We start from the raw sequence: 17,308 nt of genomic DNA, 5'->3' as shown, positions 1-17,308 counted from the left end.
GTTAGTTGACCAACATCAAGTGATGAGGCTTGATGAAAGCTTTTGTCCTAGACAATTAAGTTAGTCGAGGTGCTAGACAGGATACTGCATGGTCAAGTGGACACCTAAATCTCGTGGGAACCTTGCAAATCCGGCGACCACAGAACAGAGGGCACCGGGTATTTCTGGGCACCAAAGCCGACTAAGGCTGTGGTTCCCAAACTTTTCCATTTCAAGGACCCCCAAATTGACACTAATTAGCTCACGGACCCCCATTTGAAAAGCTATGCCAGGGACCCCCATGAGAGAAGATTTTTACGGCTCTAGCAGTGATTCTCAAGCCGTTAAATTTCCAGGGCCCCCAGTTTGACACACATTAGTCTACGGACTCCCATTTAATGGTATTTCTTATCTCTGGGACCCCCAATTTATATTGTAAAATCAATGTTGATTTAACTCTGAGAGTGTACAAATGGAACCAAATGGACCTGTTAGGGTCCATTTGGTTCCATTTGTACACTCTCAGAGTTACAGACCCATAAGGGTCCATTTGGTTCCAAACTATCATTTAGCTGGGGACCCCCTGGAACTCTCTCAAGGACCCCTGGGGGTCCCCGGACCCCACTTTGGGAACCACTGGGCTAAGGGACCCATAATGGAACCCTGCATTTCTGAATCATTGACCCTCTGAATTTCTCTGAGGGCCAATAAAGGTTTTTCTTGTTGCTATTAGACCCCTGAAAGTGTAGGCATGGAACACCCTGCCCAGATCCTTATTAACTAAACTAAACCCATGCCTTGAAGTTGCATGCCATGGAAGGTAGTTTATTTCAACAAGACAATCCACAATGAAGTGCTTATATGCAAAACATTAAAAGTATTAAGACAAAGTGCAAAAGAGACATGTCTTGAAAACTAAGCTTTTAAATGTAATTAATTAAGCCCAATATCCACACTTAACGTTAACGAAGTGTAATTTATTAAATCCTTGTCAAACTTAATTACATTTAAAACGCAATTAGATTGGTCGGAGGCGCTGTCTATCATTCTTCCCTTCCATCGAGTTCCTCTTCTTTGAACCCGCCCAGCTCTTACGCTCCCAACCAATGGAGTCGTCGGTTGAGGTTCTACCAGCCAATCGGAGCACTGAGCGCTCAGACGGACTTCCTGGTTGGATTCGTTGTTGTTGTTTGCTTTTCACATAATTTTGACGATGGCTGCGGAAGGTGATTTTCTGATGAGATACCGTGCGGTGTCAAATAAACTGAAAAAGTAAGCTATTTCTAAACAGATCCACCTCTTTATCACTTTCACGTACATATATTGACATTCAGAGAGGAGACAGAATATCGGTGTAAAATTAGCTCTGTAGCTAGCCATGGTTGGCGACTTGGCGTTGCCTCTAACGCTAAGGCTTTATATCTATTATAACAACACTTGGAACACTAATAAAGGTATAACCTATGTCCATTGTAAACGATCATGTGTGAATAGAGGCAATACTTTTGAATTTAACGATACAGTTACATGACTTAACATTTCTTCCATCAATCCAGGCATCAACATTAGCCTTAGACTCAATTTACGAGAATCTGTCAGAATCGATAAATACATCAGAATCGATAAATACATCAGAATCGATAAATACATCTACGAGAGTCTAAATCTTAGGCTAGTGTAACGTCAGTGCTGCCTCTGCCTATAGTTGATTGATTGATTGAAGTATGTATTAACAGTTTGCAGAATGGGTACATTTCACATGAAAGCACAACTCAATGTGGACGACACACTGATAATAGCATTACACTTGTTTACAACAGGGTCCACCATTTTCCTTTTTCTCAAGAGTTTCAGATCCTTAAGGTTGCATTTGGATTCAGTAATTTAGCTGGGGGACCCCTGGAACCTTCTCAGGGACCCATGGGGCCCCCCTGACCCGTAGGGTGCTGTGATTGATGTAACAATGTGTTTTCATTTCAAAGGCGTTTTCTACGTAAGCCCAATGTAGCGGAGGCGAGTGAACAGTTTGGTAAGTGTCCTCTACAGTTGCATACAGTATGTGTCAACATTAACTTAAAAGTACTGATGTGTCTTTTCTTCAGGGTTCTGTGGAGATTTTACTAAGTTGCTTGTTGAAATGAATATGGAGTTCCAAGCAGGCACATAATCCTTATTTCCGTTTATTGGTCAGCCATCAGTTACAGACAGGTTACAGATATCATCGCTCCATCGTATTGAGGCCTGCATCTCATGCAGGGCCCCCCTTGTCTCTCTCTCTCTGTCTCTCTCTGTACTGATTCCCTGCATCATGTCTTATACATTCTTAACATGTGGGTGTCGCCTTGTTCCTGTGTGTGTGTGTGTGTGTGTGTGTGTGTTGTTGACCCTCAAGGCTTAGTCAACAAGCTACCACAAAGTCAGCAATCAGTCACCACAGCAGGGGTCCTTTTGTAAAAGGACTCCTGAGTGATAAAAGTCACTGTCCTTACTATAGGACAGGAAGAACTCACAGCTGTTTGTAAGCTGACCATCCCAAGTGTCCCTAGGCTTAACTCTTCACTCATTGAGACTCAATGTGACCTCCTAAGCCAAAGTGTTGTGTACAATTATGACATATGTTGAGATGCATAAGCTATCAAAATATACATCAGAACATTGCCATAATGGTTGTTTACTGTTTACGTCTGCAGACTTTTGTAGGCCTACATAATTGACTAATAGCAATTATTTGAGATAATCGCAAATCATTTTGTCATAATTGTCATAATCGTTTCCACTTTGAAAAATGTTCATACATACAAAAAGCCGAAATAGCAGCTTGTAGATCAGCTATTTCAGCACCCCCCTAAGTATAATAGTCAGTCATTTATTTGTTATATTTCAGTTATTTGTCATATCTGACCTGTGCATTTTTTTGATAACCAGGCAAACAGAAATGTATTCTTTATTCATATGTTCCAATGTTCAATGCAAAAAACACAATTAAATTGTTAAACAACAAAATCATTTGTTTACTTTTGTTTTGTACCTTTGTGCTCCTCCAGGCCAATTAGCTAAGGAGCTGAAGCAACAGGACTGCCTCCAGTATGCTGCATTCTGTAACCTTGCTATGGCACGGTAAGACACATCTAACTACCTAACAACAACCTACTACTTCATACTGCGGCAAAGTCCTAGCCCTAGATTCCACGTACACACAGTCATAGAACACTCGTGCACAAATACATTTTCGTGGACGGATTCACGTTGGCGGCATTCAAATTCATAGACCTCTCCATGTACTCACCCAATAATTAATGAATTGCTTCTTAATTACTTTGGCGTCAGCTCTTGTCGCCTACTTGTATGGGGGGGCGGATGGGCGGTTTCGGCCCCCATGACGATTATAAAAACATTTCGGCTCTGCCTCAGACCATCATCAACACTCACGTAGTCATTGTCATCATTGAGTGCTGATGAAGGTCTGAGGATACGGTAAGTGTGAGTAATACACAGAGTAGTAGTAGTAGTACACACAGAGCGTGACAAACTAGAATGCAGCATTCAGTGTTCTTAAATGCAATGTATGTATCGGCCACCAGGCTGAAAAAGCTTAATCAAAGAAGAACCATGCCTGATAGTGATATCTGAAGCTACTTAACTCAGTACAAGACCATGAACACCTCATTTGAGCAATGCACATAAGTTAATTAAGCAATATTACACGAGAGGGTGTGGGTTAACGTGATTATTGCCACGACAGGGATGCGGTGAGGAACAAGACGAAGTCGAGTTCCGCAAGCATCACTGAAGTGGCAATAATCACGTTAACCCACACCCTCGAGTGTAATATTGCAATTATACAACAGTTACCCTTAAAACTAAGAAAATCGCTGAAAGAATATATTTTTTTAATGACAGATGTAGTCACTACGACCACAAATGTCCCAAGAAACTAGCTAGCCTAGCCACCGAGTTTGCTAGCGCTCTGGGAGAACAGAGCAGCTGAATTATTTGTTTTGATTAGGTGGTGAATGGTGCTGGTTTAACCCACGGCTAGAAGGCTGTTTCAACCAATCAGATTGCTTCCTCGAAACGACCTGTGGTATAATATTTATTATACCACAGGTCGTTTCGAGGAAGCAATCTGCATCCCTGTCGTGGCAATAATCACGTTAACCCACACCCTCTCGTGTAATATTGCTTAAATCACTTAATCCTCATACATAAGATCACTGTGTACATACATCTACATACAAGTAATGGGTATGTTTTTCTGCCCTTTGAATTTAGATTCGAGAGTGATGCGATTAAAACATGTTGTGTGTGCCAAATTTTCTGTATCAGAATATTGTGCTTCAGAGCTCTAACTAATGTATCCAAATAAGGTATTTTGAGCTCAACAAATTAGAACAAATGTTTTAGAATATTGCTAGGTTACAGCTACTTATCACATGATTGTACATGTTGGGTTTGTGCCTGTAGGTGTGAGCAGACTCTGTTCAACGCTCCCGGAGAGGCCCTGGCGTTGACCGACGCTGCCCGCCTCTTTCTCTCCTCGGAGAAGGAGAACCGGGCACTGCAGGCCCCAGGGTTCGATGAGCATCTACAGGCTGCACTCAACTGCTACAGCTTTGCTATTAAGGTAGCTTTCGCCTGCTGTTTGGTAACCCCATGAACCCTAGCGTCCATATTCTCGGCATGTCATTATAGGCGAACATTTGGCGAAGATTGTCGCCAATCGGAATCAACTTTACTGTCACGTCACACACGATTACTAGGTGTAAACGAGTGGGCGTATTTCTTATTTGTGCGAGCTCTCAACGCTGCAGTTATGGTTAGAATAGGGGAAGAGATAATAGAGAACAGGTCAAATAACAGGAAGGCACAGTGAAATCAAATATGCACAATTCTATATACATAAGGTGCTTTATAAAAAAGAAAAATCACACCCGTGTGAACTGAGTGGTGTAAGGTCTTATATAGACTGATCAGCTGTGGTCTGACGTAATGTCTGACGTAATGAAATCACACCCGTGTGAACTGGGTGACCATAGCAACCATGCTCATTTTTTGGTACGAACAGACAGACAGACAAACTAACAAAGCCAGTTGTAGGAGTGGTTTACACCACTCAAAAACAATGGATAAATGGTACTACACAAGGCAGAAATTATTCTTGTGCAGGTGGAAAATATATTATCTAGCAAAACGCATACATCCTTTTGCAGGTATATAAATTCACAGTTTCATGTGCATGGTTAAAAAAAGGAAAAACCGCATCACGCTTAAAATCTGATTAAATAACCATTATTTCCCCAACTATAAATAAAAAATCAGACCCGTCTGAAGTGAGTGGTACTGTACTGTACTGTACTGTACTGTACTGTACTGTACTGTACTGTACTGTACTGTACTGTACTGTACTGTACTGTACTGTACTGTACTGTACTGTACTGTACTGTACTGTACTGTACTGTACTGTACAAGCTCTCCTCCCTGGCCTCAGGGAGACACACACACACAGCTGTCTATAGGAGTGGTTGCACCACTCAATAAATAGAAGAACATTCAGCAAAAAGCCAATCTACAAGCTCAGAACATGTCGTAACATGAGCATGTGGATCGGTATATTTTATGCAAAAGATTTGGTGTAGACTGAGGGAATATATGAGGGGACCAAGTATAGAACTAGATCTGACTGTAGGGTGTTTTTTCTATTTAAAGCCAAGTCAAATATTCAATTTAGATGACAAATTCAAATGCAGTACCTCTGGCATTCTGGGTAGTGAGTAGTGTAGTGAGTACAAGTGTAAGACATTTAGCACATCGCTCAATACGATAAAAAACACCTGACATTGCAAAGGTACAGTGTTGTGAATCGACAGCTGCTTAATAATTCATACTTAAAAATCCAAATAGGAGAACGTTGAAATGTGGGAGAGTCGGATTGTTGAACATCTGGACAATAGATTTGTACTGTACATTCCCATGGTGCCCTCTTGCCTACATTCCTTTTGAGACTGTAGAATAAGACGGCTTTACAAATGGCTTACAGGTGTACATTGAGATGAACCAACCGGTGATGGCAGCCAGCCTGTCTCTAGAACTTGGCAATGCACTCAAGGTAAGTCAGCAGAGCTAGAATGATTCTACTGTTCTACTGATAAGTCTACGAAGTGGGCCAATTCCATATAAATGAATTCTCTTCCCTCACTGCCCTCTTCTTCCTCTAACACAGGAGATGAACAGACCAGGTGAGGCTATTGTTCATTACCAGAGGGCAGCGGAGTTGCAGACACAAACCCCTATCGAAGCTCTGCTGTCCATGGGAGAAATGGCAACCTGCAAAATCCTTACCCGTGAGTCCATTTGGAGTGCGTGTGCGTGTGTGCGTGTGCGTGTGTGTGTGTGTGTGCGTATTGCAGATTAGTTTATCTGCAACCGCAGCTTTCTGGCTTCTCTTGTTTTGCAGGTGACTATGATGGTGCTTTGTCTGTGCTGACAGAAATGCAACTGATGTGCCAGGAGAGAGGACTACAGCTGCCTGGCACTAACACCCCTGTTGGTGAGGCTCTGATTCACTAGTATAATCTATGGGGGGAAAACACAATGTTTGGCCTTGTTTTCTGCAGTCTTTCCCACTTATCTGTCTGTCTACCCCAAATCTCTTCAACAATCTACAAGCTCATAACACGTTGCGTTGTAACGTTGTGTGACGCACGGACCTACAGACCTACCTACTTTTGAGCACCATGGTCGCCTCCGGGGGACCCGTTCGGTTCCAACGGCCCAGCATGTGACGTTCTCATGTGTTCCATATACAGAAGTATCAAGACTGGGGAATGTCATGGGGTATCATTAGTAAACACCGCCCTCATGACTTAAAAAAGGGACCCTTGTATTCTTTTCAGGGATTCCCAAACTGTGGTGCGTGCACCCCCAGGGGTGCGTGAGCTGCCTCTAAGGGGTGCATGACATTAATATTGTAATGGTGGTGCTGGTGTTATAGTTATTAAAAATGTGTAACTAATATATTATTTCAAAATGTATTTTTCATTATATAAAAACATCCTAACCTTTTAATACGTTTTGATTAATAATTAAATGTACCCAAAATGACTTGATTGAGAGCTCAAATATTGTACAGTTGTAAAATGTTCTTATTATTAGTTTAAAGTTAATGCCTAGGTTGTCTTTTTTAACGTGTCTGTCTTTGGGGGTGCGTTATCTACGTCAGGATGTAGCAGGGGGTGCATGGGCTAATAGGTTTGGGGACTGCCAGAAGACCGGCTTTCATTTCTTTATTCTAACGGCTCCCCCGGCCATTTATAGAGGGCCAGCTTTTAATTGAATAGAGGTCACTATTGGAGGATTTACGGTATTATGACCTGAAAGGGTACGCTATATTGGTTCATGCAAATCTACAAGCTCGCAGCGAGTCACATCACAAAGCAGTAGATGTAGATCTGCTCTTTATGCAAATTGTATTATTCTTGGAAAATCTGTCCAAAATGGGGAATTCCAGGGTTAATGTGGTTAAAGGCAGGACTTGCTGGCAAGACCCGTTTATATGATTTTATGTGTAGCATGATGACCTTTGATAAAACCTCTGAGGGATGTACAGTAATGAGGCCGTTTGAGACGGGGAGCGACTTAGTAATTCATTTTCAATGAGAGCCGTGCGTTTATTTTGGACACGTGGAGTTGAGGGGCGTTGACGCAAGCGAGCGCGGTCCCGTGAAATTGTTGCGGGTGTGCTTGTTTCTTGTGCATGCGGATTGTGGTGAGCTCATGAGCAGACGCATTGCTGAGCCAGCGTCACTCCCTCCCCATCTGAAATGGCCTGTCGAAAGCTCATTGGATGGATGTTAACGTCATGAGACATTTTGCTGTGCAATTGCTGGGTTTTCAACTTGTCTTCATTTCCATTCATATCAATCTCTCATACATCCTCCTAGGTGTATTTCTAGATATTGTGGCCAAGTGTGAGATCTCCAGAGTGCTCCTGCTGATGTTGCTTGAGGTAGTTGTCTGTCTGTCTGTCTGTCTGTCTGTCTGTCTGTCTGTCTGTCTGTCTGTCTGTCTGTCTGTCTGTCTGTGATCATTTGGGTATGTCTAGTCCATATATGCGTGCCTGTCACAGATACCACCTACTACAACTTGAATGTATACGGTATACAGTATATTGTATAAAAGTATCATAATTAGTATTATAAAGCTCTATATTCTTATAGTAGTCATTGCTAAAGAGTGTTTGTTCTGTAACAGGAGTCTCCATGTCTCCTCCAGCTCTTTATTACGCATAAAATACATGTTCAGATCGGGATACCAATTTTATCCAATCAGGATAGAAAACTCTGATAGGATACAGAGATTACCCTTGAAATTGGAAGTATTGACACAACGAAATGAGCTGACAAAATTGGAACTGAAACACAAAAAAATAAACCTGATAAAGATGATCAGATAGTCGTTTGTGACGTCAACATTTAATGGAGAATTATACAGAAGAAGGGTGTTTTTGCCACACTATCTGATCTCCTCATTCATTAGAACAGTGGGATTTAGGTTGAAATGTGTTGGGTGATCGGTGAAGAACTTTCAACTGTGTTCTATTGCAGCCTCCACCTCAGAAGCTGTTACCAGAACATGCCCAGACCTTGGAAAGGTACGCGTGGGAGTCCTTTGACCCTCACAGCCAAGGTAACTGTACTTGTCTTTAATTTGACTCATCTAAGAAAGGATTTGACAACAACCAAAAAAAACATCTTTATAAAATTATAGAGAATGTTTGGCACCATAATGTTTGTACTTTGTTTACCATGAGTAAACTACCATTGTAGCAGCAACATCATCAGCAGATAATTCCCTCCCTCCTATATTCGTTTCATAACTATTCTCCTACAAGCTCACAACACGGCACGTTGTGAGCTTGTAGATCTACTATTTTCACTACTTCTTAAAAGTTTCTCCTTTTTTTTAAGGATTTTTTTTTTTTTTTTTTTTTAATTTGCTTTTCTAAATTATTTAGTAAAACGTTTCTTTTGTAGGACATTGTGGTGGCTAGTTGGAAACATTTTGAAAGCATATGACTAAAGTGATTAAAACCACATTTATGCCATATCATGATATTAACATACAGAATCCCAGACAACACCATGATATCAATATTATTACCTAGCCCTACTCGTCTTTCTTTCTTTTTCCTTTTTGACACTGTGTTTTTGTTCTCTTACGCAGTGACCTTCCTGCCTGAGAATGTTTTTCTGCTGCTCCAATCAGTAGTGGTGAGTAATACAATCTACACACTTGTACAGTTTGCAGGATTTCCTGGTCCTAAAGGTTTCACGTAGGAAAAAGCGTGTTCACACATGGCCCAAGCCAAGGTGCATTTTAATCCAGGAGTAGCTACTGAAAAAGATGGGGTGAAGTAATTTGCACGTGTGATTTGTGTCAGGGGAAAATGACCAAAGAACCATAAAGGGTGATAGGGTAGGGAGAGGCCTTGTCTAGGTGATCTGCATTTGCAGTTAGGGTTTTATTTGCGCACTGTGTAACAGAAAATCTGTTTTGCAGATGGCCTGCCAGGAGAAAGACACAGAGTCCCTCAAGTCTCTTCAAACTGAGCTATGGTGAGCTTTCAAAAATGTTAATTTCCGTCACGTGACTTGGGATTTAGTTGTGTTTCCACTACTCCTGATTTCGCTGCGTTTTCCATATTGATCCGTGTGTTTGTGTGCTCCTGTCCCCCTCAGGCCATTTCTCTCTGCTGAGCAGAACCATCTACTCCACCTGGTGGTTCAGGAGCGCATCACACCCTCTGGGCAGGGGATTTAGTTCAGTCCCAGTCCTAACTAGCTCCTTCTTGGAATCATACACAATGGAACATTCTGTCTCTGCCTAGGTCTGTTTTAAGACCTGAAGAAGTGCATTCACAACTGTGGTATTCTGTAGCTCAGCAATTCCCAACATATGGGCCGAGGCCACTGGTGGGCCATGAGGATATTGCAATTGGGCCCCCAAATAAAAAAAACCCAACATGACCAGGTGTTCAACGGAGAGACAAGCTGTTAAAAGTAGTCAAAAGTAGTACCAGAGGTGCTCCTGGATCAATCAGGTTAAAACATAAAAAACAGAGCATCTGGGCACTTGGTAATAATAATAGGGGAAAGGCCTTTATTAAAACAAGGCAAACCTCAACATGTTTTGACCAAATGAGGGAACCCAATGGGCCTCTAAATAATTGGCAAAACGGTATACTACGTTCGTTTCATTCATTCAAACTGTAACACGATTGATTGATCCTTAACATAAACGGTCAGGAACCACTGCTGTAGCTTTGTTCAGAAAGCTGGACTCACTACAAAGTGTTAACCCATTCCACAAAAACAAATTGCCTTTCGGCGCCGAAGTGAAATGGCATGGTTTGTGTTTATTTATTTAAAACGTTTTGAAGGAAGTTGAGTTGAATGCAGAAATTTGGTCATGTTTTTTATTTATTTAGTTAATACATGATATGGCTTAAATTCCACTATAATTACAAAACCTTCTAATGCATTGTCCTGAAATATGGTGATATGCAACACCATTGTCCTCCCATTACTGTTTTACTTAATGTTCACTGGCACAAATTACTTGTACTTGGATATGATAGCAGCCAACTAAAAACACAGAATCAAACATGGTTAAAAAAAATCACTCAAGAATACAAAATATTACAATAATACAAAATGGTTAAAATGTACATGGATAATAAAAACAAAACAAAATGGTTACAATGTATGCTATATATATAATAACATGATGCAATGAATTAAAATTACTAGTACTGTAAATTAAGGCTCGTCTTTTCTGATTGTTCAAGTACTGCAACAGGAATTTTGAAGTTTTACAATAATGGTAAAACTATATACCTTTTATTAAACACAGTATATCACCCCTCAGCTAGCTGTCGCACTGGAAACATGCAGTAGTAACCAAGTACAACTTGATTTTTCGAGGTTGAAGAATATTGGCACCTCACAGACGGTCAGCATCTTAAGTGCTTTCACTTCACCTCCTTATCTCTTCTCCTGTATGTAAATGTAAAATGATTTAAAGAATTAAAATCACAGACCTCCCATGTCCCATTACGTTAACCAAAACGTGTAGCACTTTGGCACTGGCAGCTGATTTATTTTTTATTTATTTAAATGATTGTAATGCTACAAAATAATGGTTTTCCCAAGTCCCTATTTTGATAATGCTTTAAACTTTATAATCTTCCTATAGCACCCTATCCCACTGTCTAGCTCCCTTCCCTAAGTTCCTGCCCCCATTTTCCTCTTCCCTGCTTTAATTGAATATGAATATACCATAAAACTATTCTCCCTGCCAATCTTCACAGCTTCTCTCTTCATTTAGGGTTGGGTGAGTTGACATTTAAAAGTCTCCAAACAGACTACGAATCCTGTGTCTGTCAAGAACTGGTGGTGGGAAACAATATTTTTCATATAGTTTTCTATTCTCAAACTGGATAAATTCTGCCTCTTGACCACTTACACCTTTATATACTTAGTTAAAAGGGGTCTATAATTGTTCCCCCCCTCCCTACAATAATCTCTTCACCGATCTAGAAGCTCACAACGTAGCTTGTAGATCGGCTGTTCCCACCTTAAATTCGCCCCAGAATAGTGACACAAGGATTTATGTAAAATCTGTGGTTCTCAAAGTCGGGTCCAGGGACCCTCTGTGTTCCTTGAGGGGGTTCCAAACTGAGAGTGTGCAAATGGTCCATTTAGTTCCTTTTGTACACTGTCAGAGTTATGGGGGTCCTTGAAATAAAATAAAAACATTTGAGAACCACCGGATTAAATTGTCTGAATTGGTTCTAATGGGACGTCAACCCTGCTGCATATCTCCAGTGGTATCATTCACTCTTTTTCCGCAGGATGAGGTAGGTGATGGCCAGGATGAGAGTGAGGACGAACGAGATCCAGGCCAAAACAAACGAGTGCCCATAGCCGCCTGCTGCTCCATCCTCTGTGTGGAAAGTAGCCGTGTAGATAGAGGCTGCAATCATTATACACAGACCTGGAGAAGAGGAAAGAATTGTTTTATATTTAAACACAATTCAACCCACCACATGGTGTCCCTATTTTTTGACAAGTCATTGCAGGCGAAAATAGCAGATTAAACACCTCAAAATGTCGCATTGCGATGTGGTGTGAGCTTGGTGATCGGCTGTGAGCTTGTAGATAAACTGTGCAACACCATCGTATGACAAGGTATGCAATAGGGCTTAGGTGTTTAATAAGTTTGTTCATTCTTTTACCTGATTATGGCCCCTACACACTGCACGATATTTGCTCTGATTATGCTGTCAGGGAGGAGGGAGCATATTTGGTGCTCACCGACAAAACCCCCAATCTGACGCAAGATCGGGCTTTGATCGCAGAGGTTTTGCTCGCTGTGTCTGAAAGGCTCTGCGAGGAGATCCAGAGGCGATAAAGGCACTCTCCGATGCCTTCCCGAGCATTTCTGAATATCTAGCAGGTTTGATATTTGACTCTCTCGCCGACTGGACATCATACATACTGTATGATGTCCAGGTTGAACTCGTGATGAACTGGGTTGCGACCGCAGCCCGAGAGGGTCCATATTACAGCCAATGAGAGCACAGGACAGCCGTGTGCTCATGCTCACAGACAAAGTGTCTGTATCGATAGATGATAATATATAACCTTTTTTCCGTGGGTAGAAAGCCTATTTATTCCTTGGGTAAAATGGTATATCCAGGTGTCATACATCTTGGTAGCTATATTAGCCTAGTAATATTGTTGTTAGTTAAATAGTACAAAAATAAATAAAATGTTGCTATTTATTAGGTCGACGTTTCGGTCGCATAGACCTTCATCAGGAAAAACTAATGTGAGCATCTGCGGTCCTGCAGGTACATTAGACAGACATAAAGTTACAATAGAGTGATTAGTGCTGTGTAGTGAGATTGGTGTGATAGAAGCTGAGAATTCTTGCATTAATAATAATGGTCTCATCAAAATCTGTCACATCAATATTGCACACACAGACTCACTACATTTTTTGTTTTTGTTTAATCATTTAGAATCAGTCGACAGTGACACAAATTCTTCCCGGGTGCCAAAAGGCAGATACATTTGACAAATTAAAGTATTTTCCTCATGGCCCAAAGTCAGAGTCTATTAGTTACTTACATGAGATAAGCTGTAGAACTCCAGAGAAGGTGAACCTCTGGCCCTTGCCCAGAGTGAACAGCTGAGCCACAAACACAAACAAGGCCAGGATGGCAAATATACATGCCAGCACTGAGGTAGCCTGTACTGCCTGAAGGTAGTCTGTAGGGGGCGACACAGAGCATAATTTATTGATCAATCAAAAGACATGGGGAATGATGACAACAGAGGGAGAATCTGTAATAGCTGAAACAATATGCAAAAGATAGCTGTTTGTAAAACAGGAGTGGGAGTCAAAAGCAATCCTTTGCTGATATATGTTCACGCGTTATTTACCGGTAAGTCACTTCTAAAATCAAATACCAAATGAACACATACCATGTGTTAAAAGCCTGTGTGCGTGCGTGCAAAATAGAAAAACTATTTAAGAGTAAGACCATCAAATGCCAAACTGAACAATTACCGGTAGCCTTTTTTATTTCAAGGACCCCCCTATGCTTTATTTTGATTGATTGATTTTGTCCGACATGGTGGTCTGTCATTTGGTGCAGAATTCCTTTACTGTCAATGTGCTGTCTGTCTGTAGGTACCGTAACAGTGAACCTCTGATCAAAAGAGCCATTCTGGTATACGTTCTATAGTTTTATTCAGATCACTTAGCCTGGAACCCCGGCTCAAAGACCCCATTTTGAGAGTCACTTGTTTTCGGTTCAGTACTACATGCAATGTGCATATACAGATATTATAAGACTGTCAGTAGTATAAGATGTTTTAACCACTTGAACCACAGCATCCATATTCTGGGGAGAACATTAGCCCAAAATAGCCAATCTACAGATTGCAGATTGACTATTTTCAGCAAAAATATTTGTTGTAGGGGGGGGGGGAGGGGGGGGTCCAAGTATAGCTCCGCTGATCTTCTCACTCAACCCAGATTCAGCACAAACATGGGGTCAAATACATCCGACTGCTATGCCACCAAAATGTAGAAGGCCCTTCCAACAAACATCAAAAAGTGTTGACTCCTTACCCTCCTTCAAAGCCGCCATAAAAGAGCACCTGTCTACAAATTGTAAAGGGTCCTAGAAAAGCCCTCTAAGCTTAGCACCAAAAGGCCATTCATGGCCAACTTGTGTGCAAAGCGCAAGTTGGCAGCTCGACAGAGTGCATTTCTAGTTGTATGTGATTGTATGTCTACACGGGAAGAGAAACAAGCCCCAAGGGCTTTTTGTGTTCTCTTTTAATTGATTGAAAGATTTATTAACAGATTGGAGAATTACAGTACATAACATTTCAAGCACAACTCAATCCAAAACGATCAATCAATCAATCAGGTAATTTGAGTAAGTAGAGTGTTTAAATCATTTGAGATTATAGGACTTGGATTTACCTTCAGGGTAGCCTTTCAGGTTGGTGTAATGCCAGGCTGATTTCACCAGCTCCCATCTGCCCCACAGGTCAGTGTATGCAGTATCTGTCATCCACCAGGCCTGGCCACAAAAATCATATTTGACATAAAAAAGAACACATTAGTAAGAAGTGTGTATAAAGTAGTAGTTGCTGTCTTCATCTAAAGAAAACCTGACTATACTACATACATCAGATTTGGTTTGTTGACTCATGTCATAGCTGTAGTATAGTGCGTTTAATCAGCACACCCTTTTTACTACATGATCATTGTTCCGATCATCTTGCTGACACTTCAGAAATGATGCCAACTCTTAACGTCTGATCGTGGGAGATTGAATTTGCACTGCACAGACAGCATGTGGTTATCAGATGTTATTTTTGGTCCTTTCTTTTTTAATGTGTTTTGACAGAGGCGGGCCTCACAGGAGAACACAGAAAGCAACCAAGAATGGACCATAAAGTGGACTCACATTATCAATGGTCGCCACCAGAAGCAGGATGATGGTTGTAATGTGCAGAACAACTATTCCGGCCAGGATCAACATTCTGTCTCCCTGAAACAGATATAACAGAGGAAGAGGGGAAGGATGTACAATATTTATTTTTCAAACATTCTGTAGTTATATAACCCATCTTTGACTTGAGGTAAGGCCACTACACACGCATGCAGCTGTTACAAATAACCACCGTCTCAGACAGAGGGAGATGAACTGAAAAATGAGAACTGTTGCAACAAGTCCAAACTCGTCTCTGTAGTCCCACAAACAGTCCGGTTTTTTTTAAATAACTGCATGGGCCATCTGCTGTCAAACACACCCCCACTTACTCCCACGGAGGATTTCCCTGGCTCAGTGTTTTTACCTCACTGCACAAAGGGAAGATCAGGCTGGTTTAAGAGGGTCTTTAAAAGTACGAACATTTGTCTCAACAAGGACATCTTTGGAACCAGTCAACATCTATATGAGATGCGCCCACGAATGCTACCATGTACCATGTGTCATAAAGAGGTCCTTTTTTTCCTCCTCCTTTTTCTTTTTCTTTTTTAAACTTCCCAATGGTTTTTATACGTTTCCATATATGCTAAACATCTGACGAGGAACTCCATGTCCATTTTAGATTAATTGCTTCGACAACAAGAAAATAAAATGTAACTAATTACACGCTGTGCCCTTATTGGGACATTCCCGTGCGGGATGGGTGCTGCGCTGCTGTTACTCCCGTTAGATTGGGCACAGGCCCTATAGCCAACTACTATGAAAAGAGCGCGAGAATACGACGACAGAAAATAATAACACATGTCAAATAGTATTTGCGACAAATAAACGCTATTGACTTAATCACATTAGTGGAAATATTTTACAATCTCGTGTCTCGGCTATAGGTTAATTTATGGCTAGCCCAAGTGGAAACCATGTTATTCGTCAAAGCCCTGATGAAAACCAATTATGCTGTTGTTCAGTTTTCCCAAGTTCACACATTTTCAAATCCCTCCAAACTTTATGTGAAATATTAGCAATCATGATCACCCGCATGCATTGGTCAAACAAAATCTAAACGATATGAATAAACCTTACCTGCTGTGAGCACTTTTACGCACGACAGTTATTTTGGAATCTGAAATGCTGTAGTAGACCCACCCAGCTTCGAATTCATAGCATACACATCACCCTATTTTCTTTCTCCAGCCCCTTCCTACCCTCCCCCCGACCAAACCCCACCCATATCCTCAACTTTTTTCTCACTGAAAAACTTTAGAATCAAATGGCCAGTGGTTCCCCCAATCCCTGCCCTGGGACAAAACAGTGCGCAAAGAGTAATGCATAGTGGTTACATTATAGAACGCTTCTTTTATACTTTCGACTATGGGTTCATCATGTTTTCTTTTAATTGTTTTGCTGAATGAATTCCTTGAGGGAAAGAAATCTAGCCTCGAGCTCTAAAGAGCGCTGTGTGTGTATTTCTCTGGCTAAACCAGCTCGGCAGCTCCCGTCCCTCCTGGTTGTAATGTTTTAGTAGCCTATGGAGATTTTAGGCACCGCCCATTTCCCCTTTTCACTAGAGTAGAGTAGACCAAACTTTGAATTATCCTGCACTGTGCCACAACTCAACTGTGTGTGTATCTGTGTTGTCTTTTACTAGAATAGTGTGCCGTTTGAAGACATTATAAGTAGGCCATCTTCACCCTAATTAAAATCAATCAGCTCTGCCTTTCCAATACATTGTTAAATTTGTCACACGTTAGACAGATTGCATCAATGATTCCTAATTTAATTAAAGTAATGTAAGCTATTGCATGAAGATCAATCTCATCAACAGCTGTTTGCTGTGACAGTGGACAGACACCTGTGAGAAGGCACCATATGGGGTTAGTTACCCATGGTGAAATCCTCTCAGTGTTAATTTCTCCATGTGTAACTCACAGGGAGGGGGGGGGGGGGGGGGGAGGTGTTACAAACTAACAAGCTGTTGAGGTAGAGCAGAGGTTACCAAATTGACACTAATTAGCCCACAGACCCCCATTTGAAAAGATATAAGTGAAGATTTTTACGGCTCTAGCAATGATTCTCAAGTTAACCATTTAATTTCAAGGACCCCAAGTTTGACATGCATATTAGTCTACAGACCCCCATTTAATGGCATTTCTATCTCTGAGACCCCAATTTATATTGTAAAATCAAAATTTTAACTCTGAGAGTGTACAAATGGAACCAAATGGACCTGTTAGGGTCCATTTGGTTCCGTTTGTA

The 17,308-nt window shown here is 41.2% G+C and overlaps 2 protein-coding genes across 3 annotated transcripts; one reads left to right on the top strand and one right to left on the bottom strand.

Annotated features, from left to right (window-relative positions):
* The first annotated feature begins 1,112 nt into the window (after window positions 1–1,112).
* On the top strand, window positions 1,113–11,516 carry f8a (coagulation factor VIII associated). The gene is made up of 12 exons (XM_079499931.1): window positions 1,113–1,251; window positions 1,962–2,008; window positions 3,024–3,096; window positions 4,444–4,603; window positions 6,017–6,085; window positions 6,200–6,320; window positions 6,434–6,526; window positions 7,920–7,984; window positions 8,583–8,664; window positions 9,202–9,248; window positions 9,538–9,593; window positions 9,717–11,516. The coding sequence occupies exons 1-12, from the start codon at window positions 1,193–1,195 to the stop codon at window positions 9,796–9,798; spliced, it is 954 nt and encodes a 317-aa protein (XP_079356057.1). The 5' UTR covers window positions 1,113–1,192; the 3' UTR covers window positions 9,799–11,516.
* LOC306922377 (epithelial membrane protein 1) lies at window positions 10,440–16,224 on the bottom strand. Of its 2 annotated transcripts, none has more exons than XM_079499932.1 (5): window positions 16,136–16,224; window positions 15,032–15,115; window positions 14,542–14,641; window positions 13,173–13,313; window positions 10,440–12,033 (listed from the first exon to the last, which is right to left on the bottom strand). In XM_079499932.1, the coding sequence occupies exons 2-5, from the start codon at window positions 15,104–15,106 to the stop codon at window positions 11,870–11,872; spliced, it is 480 nt and encodes a 159-aa protein (XP_079356058.1). In that variant the 5' UTR covers window positions 15,107–15,115; window positions 16,136–16,224; the 3' UTR covers window positions 10,440–11,869. The 2 variants fall into 2 exon arrangements, with proteins under 2 accessions (XP_079356058.1, XP_079356059.1); XM_079499933.1 differs by having other exon boundaries at window positions 16,155–16,205.
* Window positions 16,225–17,308: the final 1,084 nt, after the last annotated feature.

This window comes from Electrona antarctica, assembly GCF_951216825.1.
Source record: "Electrona antarctica genome assembly, chromosome: 4".
In the NCBI taxonomy this organism is placed as follows: domain Eukaryota; kingdom Metazoa; phylum Chordata; class Actinopteri; order Myctophiformes; family Myctophidae; genus Electrona; species Electrona antarctica.
The sequence above is the reverse complement of the archived record's forward strand: the minus strand, read 5'-3'. Positions and strand labels throughout refer to the sequence as shown.